At 27.6% G+C, this 15,860-nt stretch overlaps 1 protein-coding gene across 1 annotated transcript; it reads left to right on the top strand.

Moving 5' to 3' along the window:
• Positions 1-4,797: 4,797 nt before the first annotated feature.
• Positions 4,798-14,972, top strand: LOC135960180 (transcription factor grauzone-like). Its single transcript, XM_065511410.1, has 4 exons — positions 4,798-4,956; positions 5,210-6,174; positions 14,293-14,677; positions 14,756-14,972. Exons 1-4 carry the CDS (start codon positions 4,837-4,839, stop codon positions 14,954-14,956), a joined length of 1,671 nt encoding a protein of 556 aa, XP_065367482.1. The 5' UTR covers positions 4,798-4,836; the 3' UTR covers positions 14,957-14,972.
• The last annotated feature ends 888 nt before the right edge of the window (positions 14,973-15,860 follow it).

The following is a 15,860-nucleotide window of genomic DNA, read 5'->3' as shown; positions in this document are numbered from 1 at the left end:
GGACTTATCCTTGATAGCTCATCTAAGCATGATAGGAATGGTGTTCCGAAGATACGTTCCCTCAGATTTATCAGAGCCGGGCATTGACAGAATAGGTGTGACACCGACTCATCCTCTTCTTCATTATGGCAGCTCCTACAGTAGTCATTATACCGTAGGCCCAATCTCCTAGCATGTGTCCCAATTATACAGTGTCCTGTAATGAAGGAGACAATTAGCCTTATTTGCTCACGACGAAATTCCATAAGTAGATTCGTCCTGCTGGCATCATATACGGGCCAAGTAGACCTCGTTGTAACACAGGAAGACTCATTGGTCCACCTGCTTTGTGCAGATTCATATAGTGTCCGCTGAACAGCCATCTTGCATATAGCAAGGGAAATACCAGAAAAGGGGTCGATCTCATCATCATCCATCATCGCCCCCATTTTGGCCAGTTCGTCAGCTATACAATTACCCTGATTACCATCGTGGCCAGGGACCCATATAAGCGTTATCCTAGAATGTCTCGCTATCTCATTAAGGGATACCCGGCATTCCTCGGTTAACCTAGATGTCGTAAAGACACCCGCTATTCCGTTAACGGCAGCCTTGCTATCGGTAAATATACATATATCACCAGATATTTGATAAAACCTCAGCCAGTTGGATGCACGTTTAATGGCCGTAATTTCCGCCTGAAGAGCCGTACAGAAGTTAGGTAGCCTGAAATAGGATTTAATCCAGTGATGTTCAAAAATATAAATGAAGATGTATTGGTGAGAGAGCTACCCAGTAAACATAATGTCAAACACTTAAAATAAGAACAAAATAAAGAATGTTTAGATTTAGAATTTTTGCCAGATATAACCGATTTATTAAATGAATGTAATTTAAATTTTAAGGAAATAAAAGAATACACATTATACCACCGAAATTCTCTAAAATTTTTTATTTATTTCCGACTTTGTTGTTTTGTGTTCATTTGTAATTGAAACGCGTGTGTTTGCTTTGCTTCGTCCAAAAACCAACCAACAACAATGCTTAATGAATTTCTGAAAAAATGAGACATTTGTTACGCTCTTTTAAAGAGAACAAGAATATGTGTGTTGTTACTCAGCGCGAAAGCACAATGAAATGAACATCATTGATTTAATCCCATAGTTCTCAATAAAGAAACTCAATATACTTAATTCGTATAATTATATAAAATTCGTTTTTTGTTTAAAACGCTTTTTTATGAAAATCTTGTTTTTAATTTTTACGAAAGATTTTGCAAAAAAAATTGTTGGTGTTCGTAAAAAAAATTTTTGGTGAAAAATAAATTTTTTATTTTTGTGAAATAAAATTGGCGAAAAAGTATTATATACGTCAATAAAAAGGTCTTTAAAATGCATACAGCTGCTGTCAAAATAATAGCACAACATTCATATTGTTTTATAATAATATTATGTATAAACTATTAAATTATTTTTTGTTGTTTTTGTATAAATTTATACTTAATTCAATGAACTTTCAAACCTTAAAAATAATTTTGAAAATTAGATGCAAATTTTAAAGAAAAACTACATAATATATAAATACCTAAGAAATTCATCAGTCAAAAAAAATAGCACCAAATAGAAATCGATTAAAATAAACAAAAATTAACCAGAACAACATTTAATTTAGTAACAATTATTATGGTTTGTAACGTTCTTAACACGTTATTATTAAAAGCAAAATATTGCTGTATTTTTTTTTCGTATTTTTTGGCAAAAAAAGGACCTACCACCTCCTACCAATAAAGATTCTAAAATTTTCAAAATTTTGTATCGTACTTGTATGCCAAATATATTTGTTTATTCCCCAAAATAAATTCTTAAATATTTTTGGTTTCCCTTTACCCTTTTTGTGACTTTTGGCCATCTATTTCTAATAAAATTGTGTTTGGGGATTTCGCATCCTGTGCCACGACATTGACCTTTTAGCTTGAAACCCAAATTTATATCAGTTTATAATTCCATAGATCATTCCTATGGTCATAATTTCTTTGATTTATATCTGAGTATGATTTTATCAAGCATTTGATCATATAAGATTGAATTATTTATTCCACATATTCAATATATTCTTCGAATGTTATAATAGAAAACCACAATCAAACTATAATTTTAAAATCTGTGTGTTTGTAAGATAAGATGAATATATTATCTTAAATTTTGGTTGAAATTGGATTAGGAGGACATTCTATAGAAGTCTGATATCAAACAATATAATTTGTTTAATTATTTGACCAAAAAGTGTTTTGGTACTTGAATGTTGAAAAATGGTAATGCGACTTCGGAAATTTTACCTTTAATAGAGGATGTTATATTGTTATTGGTGAAACTTTTCTACGATTTAAATAATTTAAAATTTGTTCTTGTAATGGTCAGCGAATAACTGCAACACTAGTCGTCACTTTTGACCACCGTGCAGAATATAAATGCCTGATTTTCGAAACAGTGGGCCAAGAGTGTTATGATTAAAAAAAGATAAGCGGTTTCGAAACCTAAAATTTATATTTTTATTTCAAAACAATGTTTTTTAAAACCATTTCTAAATATCTATAAATAGTTTTATTCTGAATTAAGCTAATTTGTATGTTCCGAAATCATTATTTTTTAAACTAGAGCTCACACTTTTTTGTTACTAAAAAAATTTGAAAAGTAAAATTAATTTTTGGTTTTTAATTTTATTCATTTCGATATAAATAGATTCAAATTATAATTTTATGGCGATTTTTTAAAACGAAAACATGAATATTCTTTTTTTCGACAATTTCTTACGATGGTGCTATTATATTGACTGCACAAAATCTGGGTATTTTTTAAAAAATACAATATAATTGATTGAAAGTTAATATTTCTTAACGAAAACTATACTGATTGAAGAAATTGATATTAATTAATGATCTTATATTATATTTAACTAAAATTACTATGCAAATAAAAATATTTCCCATTTTAATTGCTTTAAGGTTCTGTGTTGCTATTATTTTGACCGGCACTGTACACACATATTTAAAAAGATAATTTATGATTGTATGCATTTCAGTTCAGTAATACCATAGCTGTAAATTGTGAATATTTTTATTCAAAATATTTCCAAAAACATAATTATTTTTGAATTTTAGTTATATTTAAAAAAATAAATTTATATTGAAATCATTCTATATTATTCAAAATAGGATACTAATTAATATATGTATATCTATTTAGAATATAAAGCATTAAATATTATTTCATTTCAATAGAATACGATATTAAATAAATTATACTTAAAAGTTTTTAATAAACATTTATAAAATTATACTAATTACACTAAATATTTTATTTATTATATAATATATTCAAAGCAATTTTCATTGAATAATTTTATTTCTCCAAAAAAAAGAAAAATATTTAAATATTCAACAAAAAATTTTAGATACTTTTTTATTCATAGAAATTTTCTTTGAATAATTTTATTTGTGAAAATAAAGTCAAATATTTTAACAACAAATTTTGAACAATTTTATAAAAAAATATTTTTGTTTGTGAAAATGAGCTCGGACGATAAAGAGTTTTCTTCCGAGGATTATGAAAAAGATCCTTCGTTTGCTATAAATAAACAAAAATAATGCTCAAAAATAATTCAACGATATTTTGAACGTCTAATTTCACTTGCAGGGTTATTAAATAGCCCTAGGAGGAATGCCATGTAAGACGACCATTTTGAACAACTAGTTACTTTAAAAACAGTTTTTAAAAATAATTAATAAATTTTGTTCTTCACAATTTAAATTAATAATAAACCTCCAATTGAAACCATTAATCTGTGTCCATATTCTAGAGATTATCAATGATTAAGTAGTAGTTTTTAAAAATGGAATATTTGATATCAGAGAACTAGGGTTCCAATTTCCCGGAATTTTTCCATTCCCAAACTAAGAAAAAACAAGTTAAATCTGAAAAAAATTTGTAATTCGTTTCGAAAATAACTTTTTCAACTCAGAATGCAATCAGAAGACATTTTACATCAGTATTATTGTGAAATAAAAATATTCTTTAACATTTATTAGAATTATTTCTATTCAGTAATTTTTGGAAAAATAAATTTATTTGTTTCAAATTTGTGAGAAATAAAAATATTTCTAAAGTTTTATTAGAATTATTTCTATTCAATAATTTTTTGTTTGAATAATTTTATTTTTTTGTGTTTTGTTTGAATAAATATTCCAAAGAAATTAGTTGATTTTATTTGTATCTAAATGAAATAAATTTAAATTTTATTCAACTTTGTTTTATTTGAATATATAAAATTTTACTATTTTCTAAAAAAATATCAATATAATTTAATTAAACTAATATAAAATGATTTTATTTATAATTTATTTGGTTTTAAAAGATATAAATATGCATAAATTTAACTGTAAATATTATTAATAAATTAGACAAATACTTTATTTAACTAATAAATAATTTGGAAAATAAATATTTATAATTGGAAACAAAAACTAAAATAATATAAAAAATATTTATATTTTGTATTTTATTCACAAGTTACAGCTATGAGTAATACAATGCACGATATAAGAATATGTACATGATTTTCAGTTTGTTTCGACATTAAATTACATAAGTAAAATTATTTTTTTTTAGAATTTAAAAAAAAAATTATTTTACTGACAGCTAAAAGTTGAGCGGCGTCTTCACTTCTTAAAATAATAATAATAGTGACGGCGGCAATACGAAAACAAAGTCGTGCGACTTAGAACTCTGTACCAATTTTCATCTTTATTGTTGTATTATATATAAAAACATTTTGATAATTGTAAAAATCAAAACAATAATAATGAATTGTTTGTTGTGTTTGAAAATAATTGAAAATGTTAACAATCGTATCACTATTAATTCCACCCAATGGCAAGAACTAAATATACAATTTATTGTTGAAAAATATCTGTGGAAAATGGTAAGTTGTGTATATAAATAAGTAAGTACCTAGGCCTAATACAAATTTAAAAACAATCAAAAATATTAAATAAGTGTTACTTACCAATAATAAATACATAAAAGCTAAGAATAAGACTCGGACGTTTTAATTGCCACTATTTACTATTTTTGTGTTTTAGATTTTAACTTTTCTTGTATGAAAATTCATACATCTTACTATTTATGTACATAACATACATACATACATATTTTTATATCGATACCTTCAATAGGAACATTTAAATGCCTGCTCGCATATATGCCAAGGATGTTGGCAGGAATTATACAATTTCCATAACTTTTACACAGATATAGAAAAGGCGCATACGAATTTGAATACGTTAATAAAAACTGAAGTAATTTCGGACGATGTTTCCAGCGAAAAAGGACAACTGGAGGAAAAAATAGAAAATTCTCAACTCGAACCTGAAATTTTATTGCTAAAGGAAGAAAATCCTTTAGAAATCTTTGAAAAAGAGGAAGTGGAGGAATTCAGTAATTCCAAAAAAAGGTTAAAACGTAAGTGTTCTACGAAAAGAGGTTCAAGTGATGTGCAAAATAATGAAAAAAGTAATTCAAAAAAAAAATCGAAAAAAGAAAAGAGTAAAAAAGGTGATACAAATAAAGCTGAAAATCAACAACATCAGGAGAAAAATAAAACTAAATTGAAGGAAGTTGAAAATGATTCTAAAGAAAGTAATTTCGTTGAAGATTTTAACGATCTGGATGACACTAGGTATGATAGTGATGACGAGCCAACAAATACTGCTGATACGTTTAAATTACATGCTCAAAGGCAAGAACATGATAAATTTATTGCAGAAAATTTAGAAATAACTTGTTGTATTTGTCAACTTCCGTTGGAAACATTTTCCATAACGGTTAAGCATTACAAAGAGGAACACAATCAACGTGGATATGCCGTATGTTGTAATCGAAAGCTTTATGACCGTTCGGAAATATTTGACCATTTTAAGTTGCACGAAAATCCGGAATATTTCAAATGTAAATACTGTGATAAAGTATTGTCTAGCCGTGTATGCCTAAAGCTGCACATCAAAAATATTCATGAACACAAAAGCATTGAGTGTGATATCTGCGGTAAAAGTTTGTCAACTGAATCAAGTCTGAAAATGCATAAGTTGATGCATGATGCTGAAAATAATGAAAAAATACCATGCAAACAATGTGATAAGTCGTAAGTTTAAAAAAAAGAAAATATTTTTTATTACAATCATTTTTGACATTTAATTTTGTATTAAAACTACTGAACAGAGTTTAAATTATTTTTTATTGAAAATCGAATTAAATTCAAACAAATTAGAATTTAAAACGTGTTTTCTCTATGTTTAAAACTACCTACCAAGGCGTATTAACAAGGTGAGTGCATAAAATCAGCTGTTTCTTAATTCGTTGTGGTTTTATGTACACTATATGTCAAATTTTGTTTATGTTTACATTTGTTATTGTAAATAACATAGTAATATTTTAATTCGCCCTGATTTTGACATTTACCGTACATTTTAACAAAAACAAATTGCCTGTTGTTTTTGCATTGTTGTATTTATTGCCGGGACGCACTCACCTTGTTAATACGCCTTGCTACCTACCATTCACTTACAGGGTTTACAATTGCTACTATATTAGCCGTCAATTGCAGTAAATATCAATTTTTATCACTCTGCATACTAAAAATATAGTTACCATTTAAATTTTGTATAACTTTACTAATATAAATTGCTGTTACTATTCATATATTACTTTAAAAATTGCACTGTTAGTTTGCAATTTCTAGTAGCAAATACAACCAGTTGCCAGCTCGTTATTGTAGTACAACAACCAAATTATATGTTCGTGCTTTAGCAGCACACACACTTTTTTGCCGAACTAATATTGCGTGTCAGCATTCGTTTTTTTTTCCGTTGTGCTTGCAATTTTCTCTGGCAGCAATTTACATTTCTTTTCTTTCTCTGCTATAGTTAAATTAATATTTCTTGTTTTATGCTATTTGGATGCTGCCAGTAATTTTATTGTCAAGTATGTAATACATACGTATGTATTTCATTATAATAAAAATATTTTATATTATTTATATTTTATTATTAATTATATTAAAATGTGAGATGTTCATTGGTATAATTATTGAAATGAGTTACTCTTTTGGTCTATTATAATATTTGAAATTAAAAATGTAATATTTTTAATCATTAAAGAATCACTTTCTGAGTCGATTAAACGATGTCCGTCGTCCGTCTGACTGGCTGTTCATGTAAACATTGTGCACAAAGTACAGATCGCAATTTTGAAGATATTTCGATAAAATTTGGTACATATAATTTTTTCGGCCCAAGGACGAAGCCTATTGAAATCGGTCCATTATTTCACCTAGCCCCCATACAAATGTCCTCCCGAAATTGGACTTTATCGCTCATAAATGTTTAATTTTTCATAACCTCGGTTTTTTGCGAACCGGTTATATAACTCGGTTTTTAAAATTTGGGACTAAAATTAATAAATCTCATGTTTTTGTGCATTTTTTATATTCATTGTGTACACATTATATCAAACATTTGGTCTGATTTGAAACCTAAACTGCTGATTTACAATATAAACCTCTTTATATAAAACTTTTTAAGAATTACAATGATTCTAAATAGTAGAGGATGATGAGTTTAAAAACTTTTTCAGAATAAATTACACATAATGAAACAATTATTAAAATTAAGATTAAATTCCGCATAATTCTAGAAGTTAAGCTAAATCTTACTAATGATTCATTATAAATTTGGCGATGATTTTACCAAACGTTAAATTTGAATTGAATTTGATGTATGTACATTAGACCGTCTCAGTTTTTACACTTTTTTTTTCGAAATTCCTTCATGAACATCGATTTTCTTAATTTACTCTAAAACCCAAGAAATTTGGTGTATAACACTTAAATATTAATGAACGGGAAGTGGTCTCTCAAATCGTTTTTCCGTTTTTTTATGCAAAATGTATTTTTTCCAAAAAATAAGTAAAACTTGCTTTACTAATTTGCCTCTATCTCAAATGGACGAAATGGCATCCGCTTTAAAAATCCAAATTTTTGAAGGACGGTCAAAGGGAATCCCGCTATTCCTAAAAATTGGAGCGAAAATCCCAAAAATTGTATTTTTTACAATTTTGCCAAGAGGGACCATATTTAAATAAGCAACACATCGAAGTTTCCAAAGATCCTTTCCGTTTTCTGTTCCGAGCTTTGGGATTTTAGAACATGTGGCCAAAGTTGAAATTTTGTTAAAAAATAGGTCAAATTCCGAAGGTTGTAGGGGCGGCATATTTGAAAAATAGGACATGTTTTTTATACCAAAATGTTCTCCGTAAAAATACTTTAGAGAAAAGCTTAAAATTGTTATATGTTCTTAAAGATAGTTTTTTTTTAACAAAGAAAGAGTTAAGTCACCTTTTCGCCGAAAAAAAAACAGCAAAAATCTACTATTTTTTAAATTGAAAATCGTTTATTTTTCGATCCATAATTGATATTGCTCTAACATTTTTTGTACATTATTGGCGATTTAGTTGTCTAAGTAACAAAAAATGTCCAGTCCATGCGGTCCAAAAGTACGACCTATAAATTTTAAAAAAACGGACCAAGGTATGACAAAATTTAAATTTTGAAATGCCTATAACTCGAAAATTATAAGAGATAAATAGCACACGTTTTTCAAGACCAAGCCAAGCGCTTTCCAAAAATCAGATGGAAACATAAATGGCACGTGTTTAAAAATTTTACACGTCGATGGTACCCTAGTTTGAGCCCCCATAGCGCCGCCCCTGGGACATTTGCAGGGCTCATTTTAAAACCTTAAACATGAATGGTCATTGGCTACGCCCAGCCGTTTAGAAATGCCAGATTTATTTCCAAAAAATTTTGATTCTGCCCCTCTGTGTAGTAATGGAAAACAGTCACCGAAAAAAAATACAGTTATATCAATTATAACTACATTTCTCAAACAAAGTTACCATACTAAATTATAAAACCTGTCACAAACATTACATGCAATTAATCTCAACAGTTTTTGGATTTAGATTTTTTAAAATAACTTCAAAATTGTATGATGCTACAATATAAACAAAAATTATATTTTATGAATAACCCGTTTTCAAAAGTGCATCTAAAAATTGCAATATTGAAAACATATATTGTTTTACTATGTAGTATAAAAAACATAATTAACTTCGAAATAAATATCAATTAAATTCGACATCAGCTTCGTAGATACAAATATTTAAAGATACACAAACATTTTTTCAAAAATTAAAATCGCAAATAATTAAAAGTTTAAGAAATTAAAAAAATAAAACTTGACATGTTCAAATCCGTCTGTTTATACCGAATATGGGGAAAATCGAAAGATATGTACACGCAAATCCCGGTATAACGAACGATATGTTGTCAGGCCCATTCGTTAAATTGAAAAATTCGTTATATCGAGACTTTTTATTTTTTAACTTCCATAGGTTGGAATAGCGGTGTGACATTGGAAGCATGAATATCGTCCAAATTTGTATATCTTAAGTAGTGTTTACTAATTCTTCTTCAGGAGTGTGGCTTGGTGCATTATCCACAATTAATAAAGCCATCATTGTAAGGGATTTCGATTCTGAAAATGATTCATTTCAAAAAAAAACTGATTTTGAAGATTCCAGATTCCACTTTATTTGTGTGAAGATAAAAATGTTTGTTTTTATTTTCTTCAAAATACATGTTGAGAATTTTGTTATTCCATATTTTATTCATTCATCTAAATTTTTTACTTTTTCTTTCGATGAAATTCTTCTACGGTTTCCCATATTTAATTCACGCCAACACTTGCACAATTATAGCCTGTTTCACAATATGAACGAATCAGTTTTCTTAGAATGCGAATGAAATCTTTCATTCGATATATAGAAAAAATGACAGCACCCATTATTAAAGAATGTAACCATTGAAAACGGTACTGTAACGACTTATTTTCTTATTTTTACATTCTTTACTACTTTAGTTTTTTATACTTTCTGTTCGTTATATTGAGCGTACAATTTTCAAAATGTTCGCTATATAAGGTTGTCAATGTTAAAAATTTGGTCGTTTGTTTGATTTTGTTTGTTTTTTCTCACCATTCGTTATATCGAGCATACAATTTTTGAAACGTTCGTTATATAAGGTAGTCAATGTAAAGAATTTGACCGTGCGTTAAATCGGATTTTCGTTAAAGTGAGATTCGTTATACCGGAATTTGCCTGTATTTACTTTTATCTAAATAAAATGTGATACTCATAATATTCTTTAAGATGACCAACTTGTTTATCATTGTAAAACGAACGTTTTTTTAATGTTAATAATAAAATTAAATAAATTTTTTCTTTTATTCTGCATATAAATTAATTCGCAATGACATATATAATAAATTATTATTGAAAATAATAAAATACATTATAATATTTATATGCCAATAATTACATACATTGTGAGCATTTACTGATAAGTGTATAACACACTTAGCAATAACAGCAACTGTTAGCATCAATTGCAGAAATGTCAATTGTGCTATAGCACAACCAAAGAAATGTGAATTGTTGCTAGAGAAATTTGCCAGCACAACAAAATAAAACGAATGGCGTGCTATATTAGTTTTGTAAAAAAGTGTGTTTGCTACTAAAGCACGAGCATATATTTTGGTGGATGTGCAATGTATTGTGTTTGCTACTAAAAAATTGCAGACAAGCATTGCAATTTTAATATTAATACGAACGAACAGTATGAATATTTATAGTAGTTGATTGTGATGAAATTATATAATTTCATATTTATTGCATAGCCAAATATAAGAAATATGTTGCTAGAGCTGAATATCGAAACCCTGTTCACTTATTTACAAAAATCATCTAAAATGTATGTTTTTATTTTTAATCAATAGGTGTGTTCGCGTACTTTCCAGTAAAAAATATCCAGTAACTTTATTTTAGAGAGTAAAAATAAATTACTCTCAATCTGAAAAATTTTTACAACAATTTGTAAAAATAGTTGTATTTTATATAAATCAATTCAAAACGTTTGTTTTGTGTTATTTTACATCTTTTCTTTTCAAACTTGTAAATTTTATTAATTTTCAAGTTTTTAGTTTTGATTATATTTGCAACCATATGTTTTAAACATATTTTTATGTTGATATTTTTTACTGGACAAAAAATAGCATGTTCTCTATCTACGAACTGTCTTGCCCTCTCGTTAAAATTTTTTAAAAGTAAACGAACGGAATCCCGTAACTTCCAGTGATAATTTGTACAAATTATTACTAATTATCAAGTACGCGAACACTACTAATGTATGGGTCATAATGTTGTTTTTAATTATTATTTTTTTTTTTGAAAACGTATACGCCAAAAGTCTGCGCTCATAAAAACATTTACAGTATGTCAAAAATGAGTTTACACATTGAAAATAAATTTATATTTTCGAATTTGATTACATGAAAATAACACTTATTCTTTCATTACATATATTTTTTTTGGTTTGTTATGAATATATACAGTATATACAAAGCTTACATAAGGAAAAAGTTGAATTACAATGTAAAATATACGAAACAAAAGTCAAAAACAAATATTTAATTTTGGTAGTGTCAATTAATTAACTCTTTTCACAACTAATTTTATTTGTGTTTTTTGGTACACACTTAATGATCAATGGTACTTTACAGATACTTAGGATCTGTATTCTTCTTCTCTTTAAATTTGTTAGTTAGTTCGCGATCCATTTTTTGTTTTGTGATCATCATAATGTAAAATATTGCTTAAGGTATTTATAGACGGCAATACTGAGTATTAACACTTTTCAATTTTAAAATATTATTGAAATCATTCGGTATTTCAAAAAATCGTTTCGAAAAAACATTTATTGTTTACACGAAAGTATTACAAATAGTTTATTTCTTAGTTGATTGATATTTTTCTGCAAACTTTATTTATATTTTCTGGACATTTTTGTTTGTCTTATTTGTATTTATAAATACATACCCGATACATATGAAAATAAAAAGTTTTTGAATTGTTTTAAACAAATTTTAAATACCGACCGTAAATCAAAAAAATCATTTGTATATTTTGAAAATCTAATACAAATTTTGTTTAGATGATGAAATTGTATTATGATACTTGATTTTTTGACAAATATTTATACTCAGTATTGCCGTCTATAAATACCTTTAGAAAACTTCCAGGAAGATGAATATCGTACAACGTGACTCTGCTAATTTGCTACAATTGTCAATTGGAAAAAAGTATACAGGAGTTGTTGGGGATGTTTTTGGCAACACGAAATATAACTTATAGTGTTTGAGAACGAGCAGAAAATGCGTTAAAATGTAATGGTAGCCCTAGACCTAAAATAACTGAGGGCCTAATGTCAGACAACTTCATTAAAACGCTCAGATTTCAACCAGAACTCTTCCGATGGAACTTAAAGAAAAATGTGATGTAGTCATTTCCCATGAAACAGTTAGACAGGCCATAATAAAAAACGAATATTCAACCAGAGTAACAAATAAAAAACTACAGATTTCTGCACCAAATGTAGAAAAGCGTTTTTTCTTCGCGTCGATTATTGGGATGACGTTATATTATGCGACGAGACTTAAATGATCTTGTATTACAACAAAGTGCCATCCAGAGTTTGACGTAAGGTGTTACTTTAAAATTTCGATTATGATTTGGAAGTATATCTCAAGCAAAGGATTGAAAGGTCGCATGGTCGCAGAACAATATTTGAACACTCTGAACAACAATTTGCTAAGAAATGCAACTAAATTTGGTTTTATCAAGACAATGAACTACAATACAAATTTTATCTAAACTTAAATTGTGGCTTCCGTATAATTTCAGCGATGTTATAGACATGACAGCAAAAGGTCTCATCGTAAATCCAACTGAAAATTTTAGAGTGTATTTAAAGAAAAATATCGCTAAAAGGCAACCAAAAAACAATACTGTAAAATTAGAAGAGTTACAAAAGAAATGGAACACTATGACATATGAAAAAACAAAAAATCATCTGCATTGCGTGGTATATCCTAAGCGTGGTCATACCAAATATTAAAAATGCCAAATAAGTAAATAGATTAGTTATTTAATTACTTAAAACTCACTTCTTGTAATTTGCGAAAAGAGTTAATTGACATTACCAAAATTTAATAGTATTTTGTTTTCACTTCCTGTTCGTTTCTTTTAAATTGGAATTGAACTTTTTCCATATACATATATGATTTATATAGTATACTGTGTATATTCATAATAATCCAAAAAAGTTTATATATCGAAATAATACGTGGTATATTTCTTGCTATCAAAGTCGAAAATATAATTTTTTTTCAATGTGAAAACTCATTCTTGACATACTGTATGTACATAATTGGGGGTAGTTCACTAAATGTTGATTGAAATCAGCATTGCACTATCACTCACTAAAATTGCAAAAAATTTAGTTTGCACTATTTTTTATCAGCTTTAGTGATAATGCTTATTTCTTAACTAGCACTAAAAAAAATAGTGATAATTTTTTAACTATCACAAAACGAAGATTTAGTGCAAAAATCTGCACTACAATTAATTAGTGCAAAATTTTAACCTGCAATCAAAAAAAGGCTGCATTAAACGTACTATCACTAAATTTTCAAAAATGAGTAGTTATGAAATTGTTGAATCCAAATTCGAAAAATAAAAATTTTAAATATTTGTTGTTATTTTTAATGAAATATTAGTCTTAAGTTTTAAATTAGTGTACAGGAATAAACTTAAACCATTTTGAACTTAAAAATTTAGTTCACAATTTGGAGTTGCACTCAAATTAGTGCATACAAAAAAGTTGCAATAAACTGATGATTGCATTTTTTTAAATCAACTAATTAAATTTTGAGAGCAAAATTTTTTAACTCACTATCACTAATGTTTAGTGAGGCTGCTAATTTTCAACTCAGCACTAAATATGAACAAAATGATTGCACTATCACTAAGTATTAGTGCAAACTGCAAAATTAGTGCACTACCCCCATCTATGTGTATGTATGTATATTGAATAAGAAGTTTTTATTGAGTTCGTAAAATTCAGTTGAAAGCATGATTTAACTATTTTTGTATCATGGTTTAAAGTATTGTAGTTTTTGATTTGTATGGAAAAACTAAATAAAATTTTAGTTTTTTAATCAAAAACCGATTAAAGACAAACATTTCGTTGGTATAAATGGAATACTATCATGAATATTAAACGTTTTATACTTATTATCCTTTTCAGGTACCTTTCTAAATATTCTTTAGCCAATCACATACGCGCAGTTCACTTAAAAAGTTACCACAAAATCTGTGATCTATGTGGGGCATCCATATCAGGCAAATCTAGATTTAAACGTCACATGTTGGAACATGAAGGTAAACCAGCACCAATGGTAACTTGTGAGGTTTGTGGTCGTCGTTTGGCAGATATGAAATGTTTAAAGCGACACATGAATTCACATCATCCGCCGGAAGGTGTTAAAAATGAATTCAATTGCCCCATATGCATGAAAATTTTTGCTAGTCCCTCCAATGTTAAGATGCACATAAAAGTTGTGCACGAAAACAGTTACGAACGGAAGTGTAATTTATGTGAGAAAACTTTTAAAAGACCAGATGCCTTAAAGGTAATTTTGTTTTCGTTTTTCGATTTATTTACATCCAATTATGAAATTAATAATCTTTTGAATTTTTAAAATTTTTAGGATCACATGGCTAAGCATATTGGAAAACCGTTACATTCTTGTGGTTGGTGTCCTAAAACGTTTTATTCAAATGGCCAGATGCATGCTCATCGCAAAAGAGTCCATCCAATTGAGTGGCAAGAATCTGTGCGAGAAAAATTTTCCGGAAATTTACCAGAAAAATATGTTTCAAAACCATTAGAAAATCAATCATCCAAATAAATATAAATATACCATATTATGCATAATATTTTTAAATGCCTTTGTAGAAGGTTTTTCAAAAAGTTTATTAAAACAAATAACGATAAAAAACATTTACAAAACTGTTTAAGAATTAAAAACTTTTAATTTGCTAATTGCCAAGTCTATCTTATTAAATTATGATTTTTGATGTGTTTAATTCTCTCACAAGGGTGTTGAATTCACACGGAACCCGTATATGTGAGAGAGTAATTTAAAAAGTAGAGTCGGACTACTTGGTATACTTTGTTATGAACCATCAAAAATGTGATAGAATTTTTTTGTATTAAACATTATTGAAGTAAAAATTCAATGGATTTTCTTAGTAAAATATTTGATATTTTAAGCAAAATATAAAAAAAAAAAACTGAAATCTTACTACCTATAAGTGGTAGACTCATGGTGAAGCGTATAAATTCATTATTACATGTGGGTCCATCGAAAGGAACATTATTATGTGTAACTAAGAAAAACAGAAAGCATCGTTACTTTTTGACTTTCACGAAACCCTATATTAAGAAAAATATGTGATAAATGGGATATCCTGACAACCAGCCACATGCGATTTTTTTTCATTCCTTAAGAAATATATTTTAGCTCATTTTTGACAGCTCATTTGCTGCAACGTCTTAATTATTTTAATATTAAATTGTTTTAATAACAAAGTCTTGTAAAATAGCTTCTAAAATTATACGCAGGATCGCCATAAAAGCATTTTCTCATAATTTCATAACATATTGTATATTACTTGCAATAATGTATTGTTTCAGTTGTGCGTTGCCGTTTGTGTGTTTAACATCGTTAAGTTATCTAAAAAAAATAAATTTTTTTTATTATTTTCCTTTAAAATAAAAAAAAAATATATGTATATATACATATCGGTTTA

The sequence above is a fragment of the Calliphora vicina genome, chromosome 5, assembly GCF_958450345.1.
Source record: "Calliphora vicina chromosome 5, idCalVici1.1, whole genome shotgun sequence".
Classification (NCBI taxonomy): domain Eukaryota; kingdom Metazoa; phylum Arthropoda; class Insecta; order Diptera; family Calliphoridae; genus Calliphora; species Calliphora vicina.
The sequence above is the reverse complement of the archived record's forward strand: the minus strand, read 5'-3'. Positions and strand labels throughout refer to the sequence as shown.

Coding starts and splice junctions, on each gene's coding strand:
- LOC135960180 (XM_065511410.1), top strand. CDS start 4,837: ATGAATTGTTTGTTGTGTTTGAAAATAATTGAAAATGTTAACAATCGT. Junction 4,957..5,209: donor AAAAATATCTGTGGAAAATG/GTAAGTTGTGTA, acceptor TACCTTCAATAG/GAACATTTAAATGCCTGCTC. Junction 6,175..14,292: donor TGCAAACAATGTGATAAGTC/GTAAGTTTAAAA, acceptor TATCCTTTTCAG/GTACCTTTCTAAATATTCTT.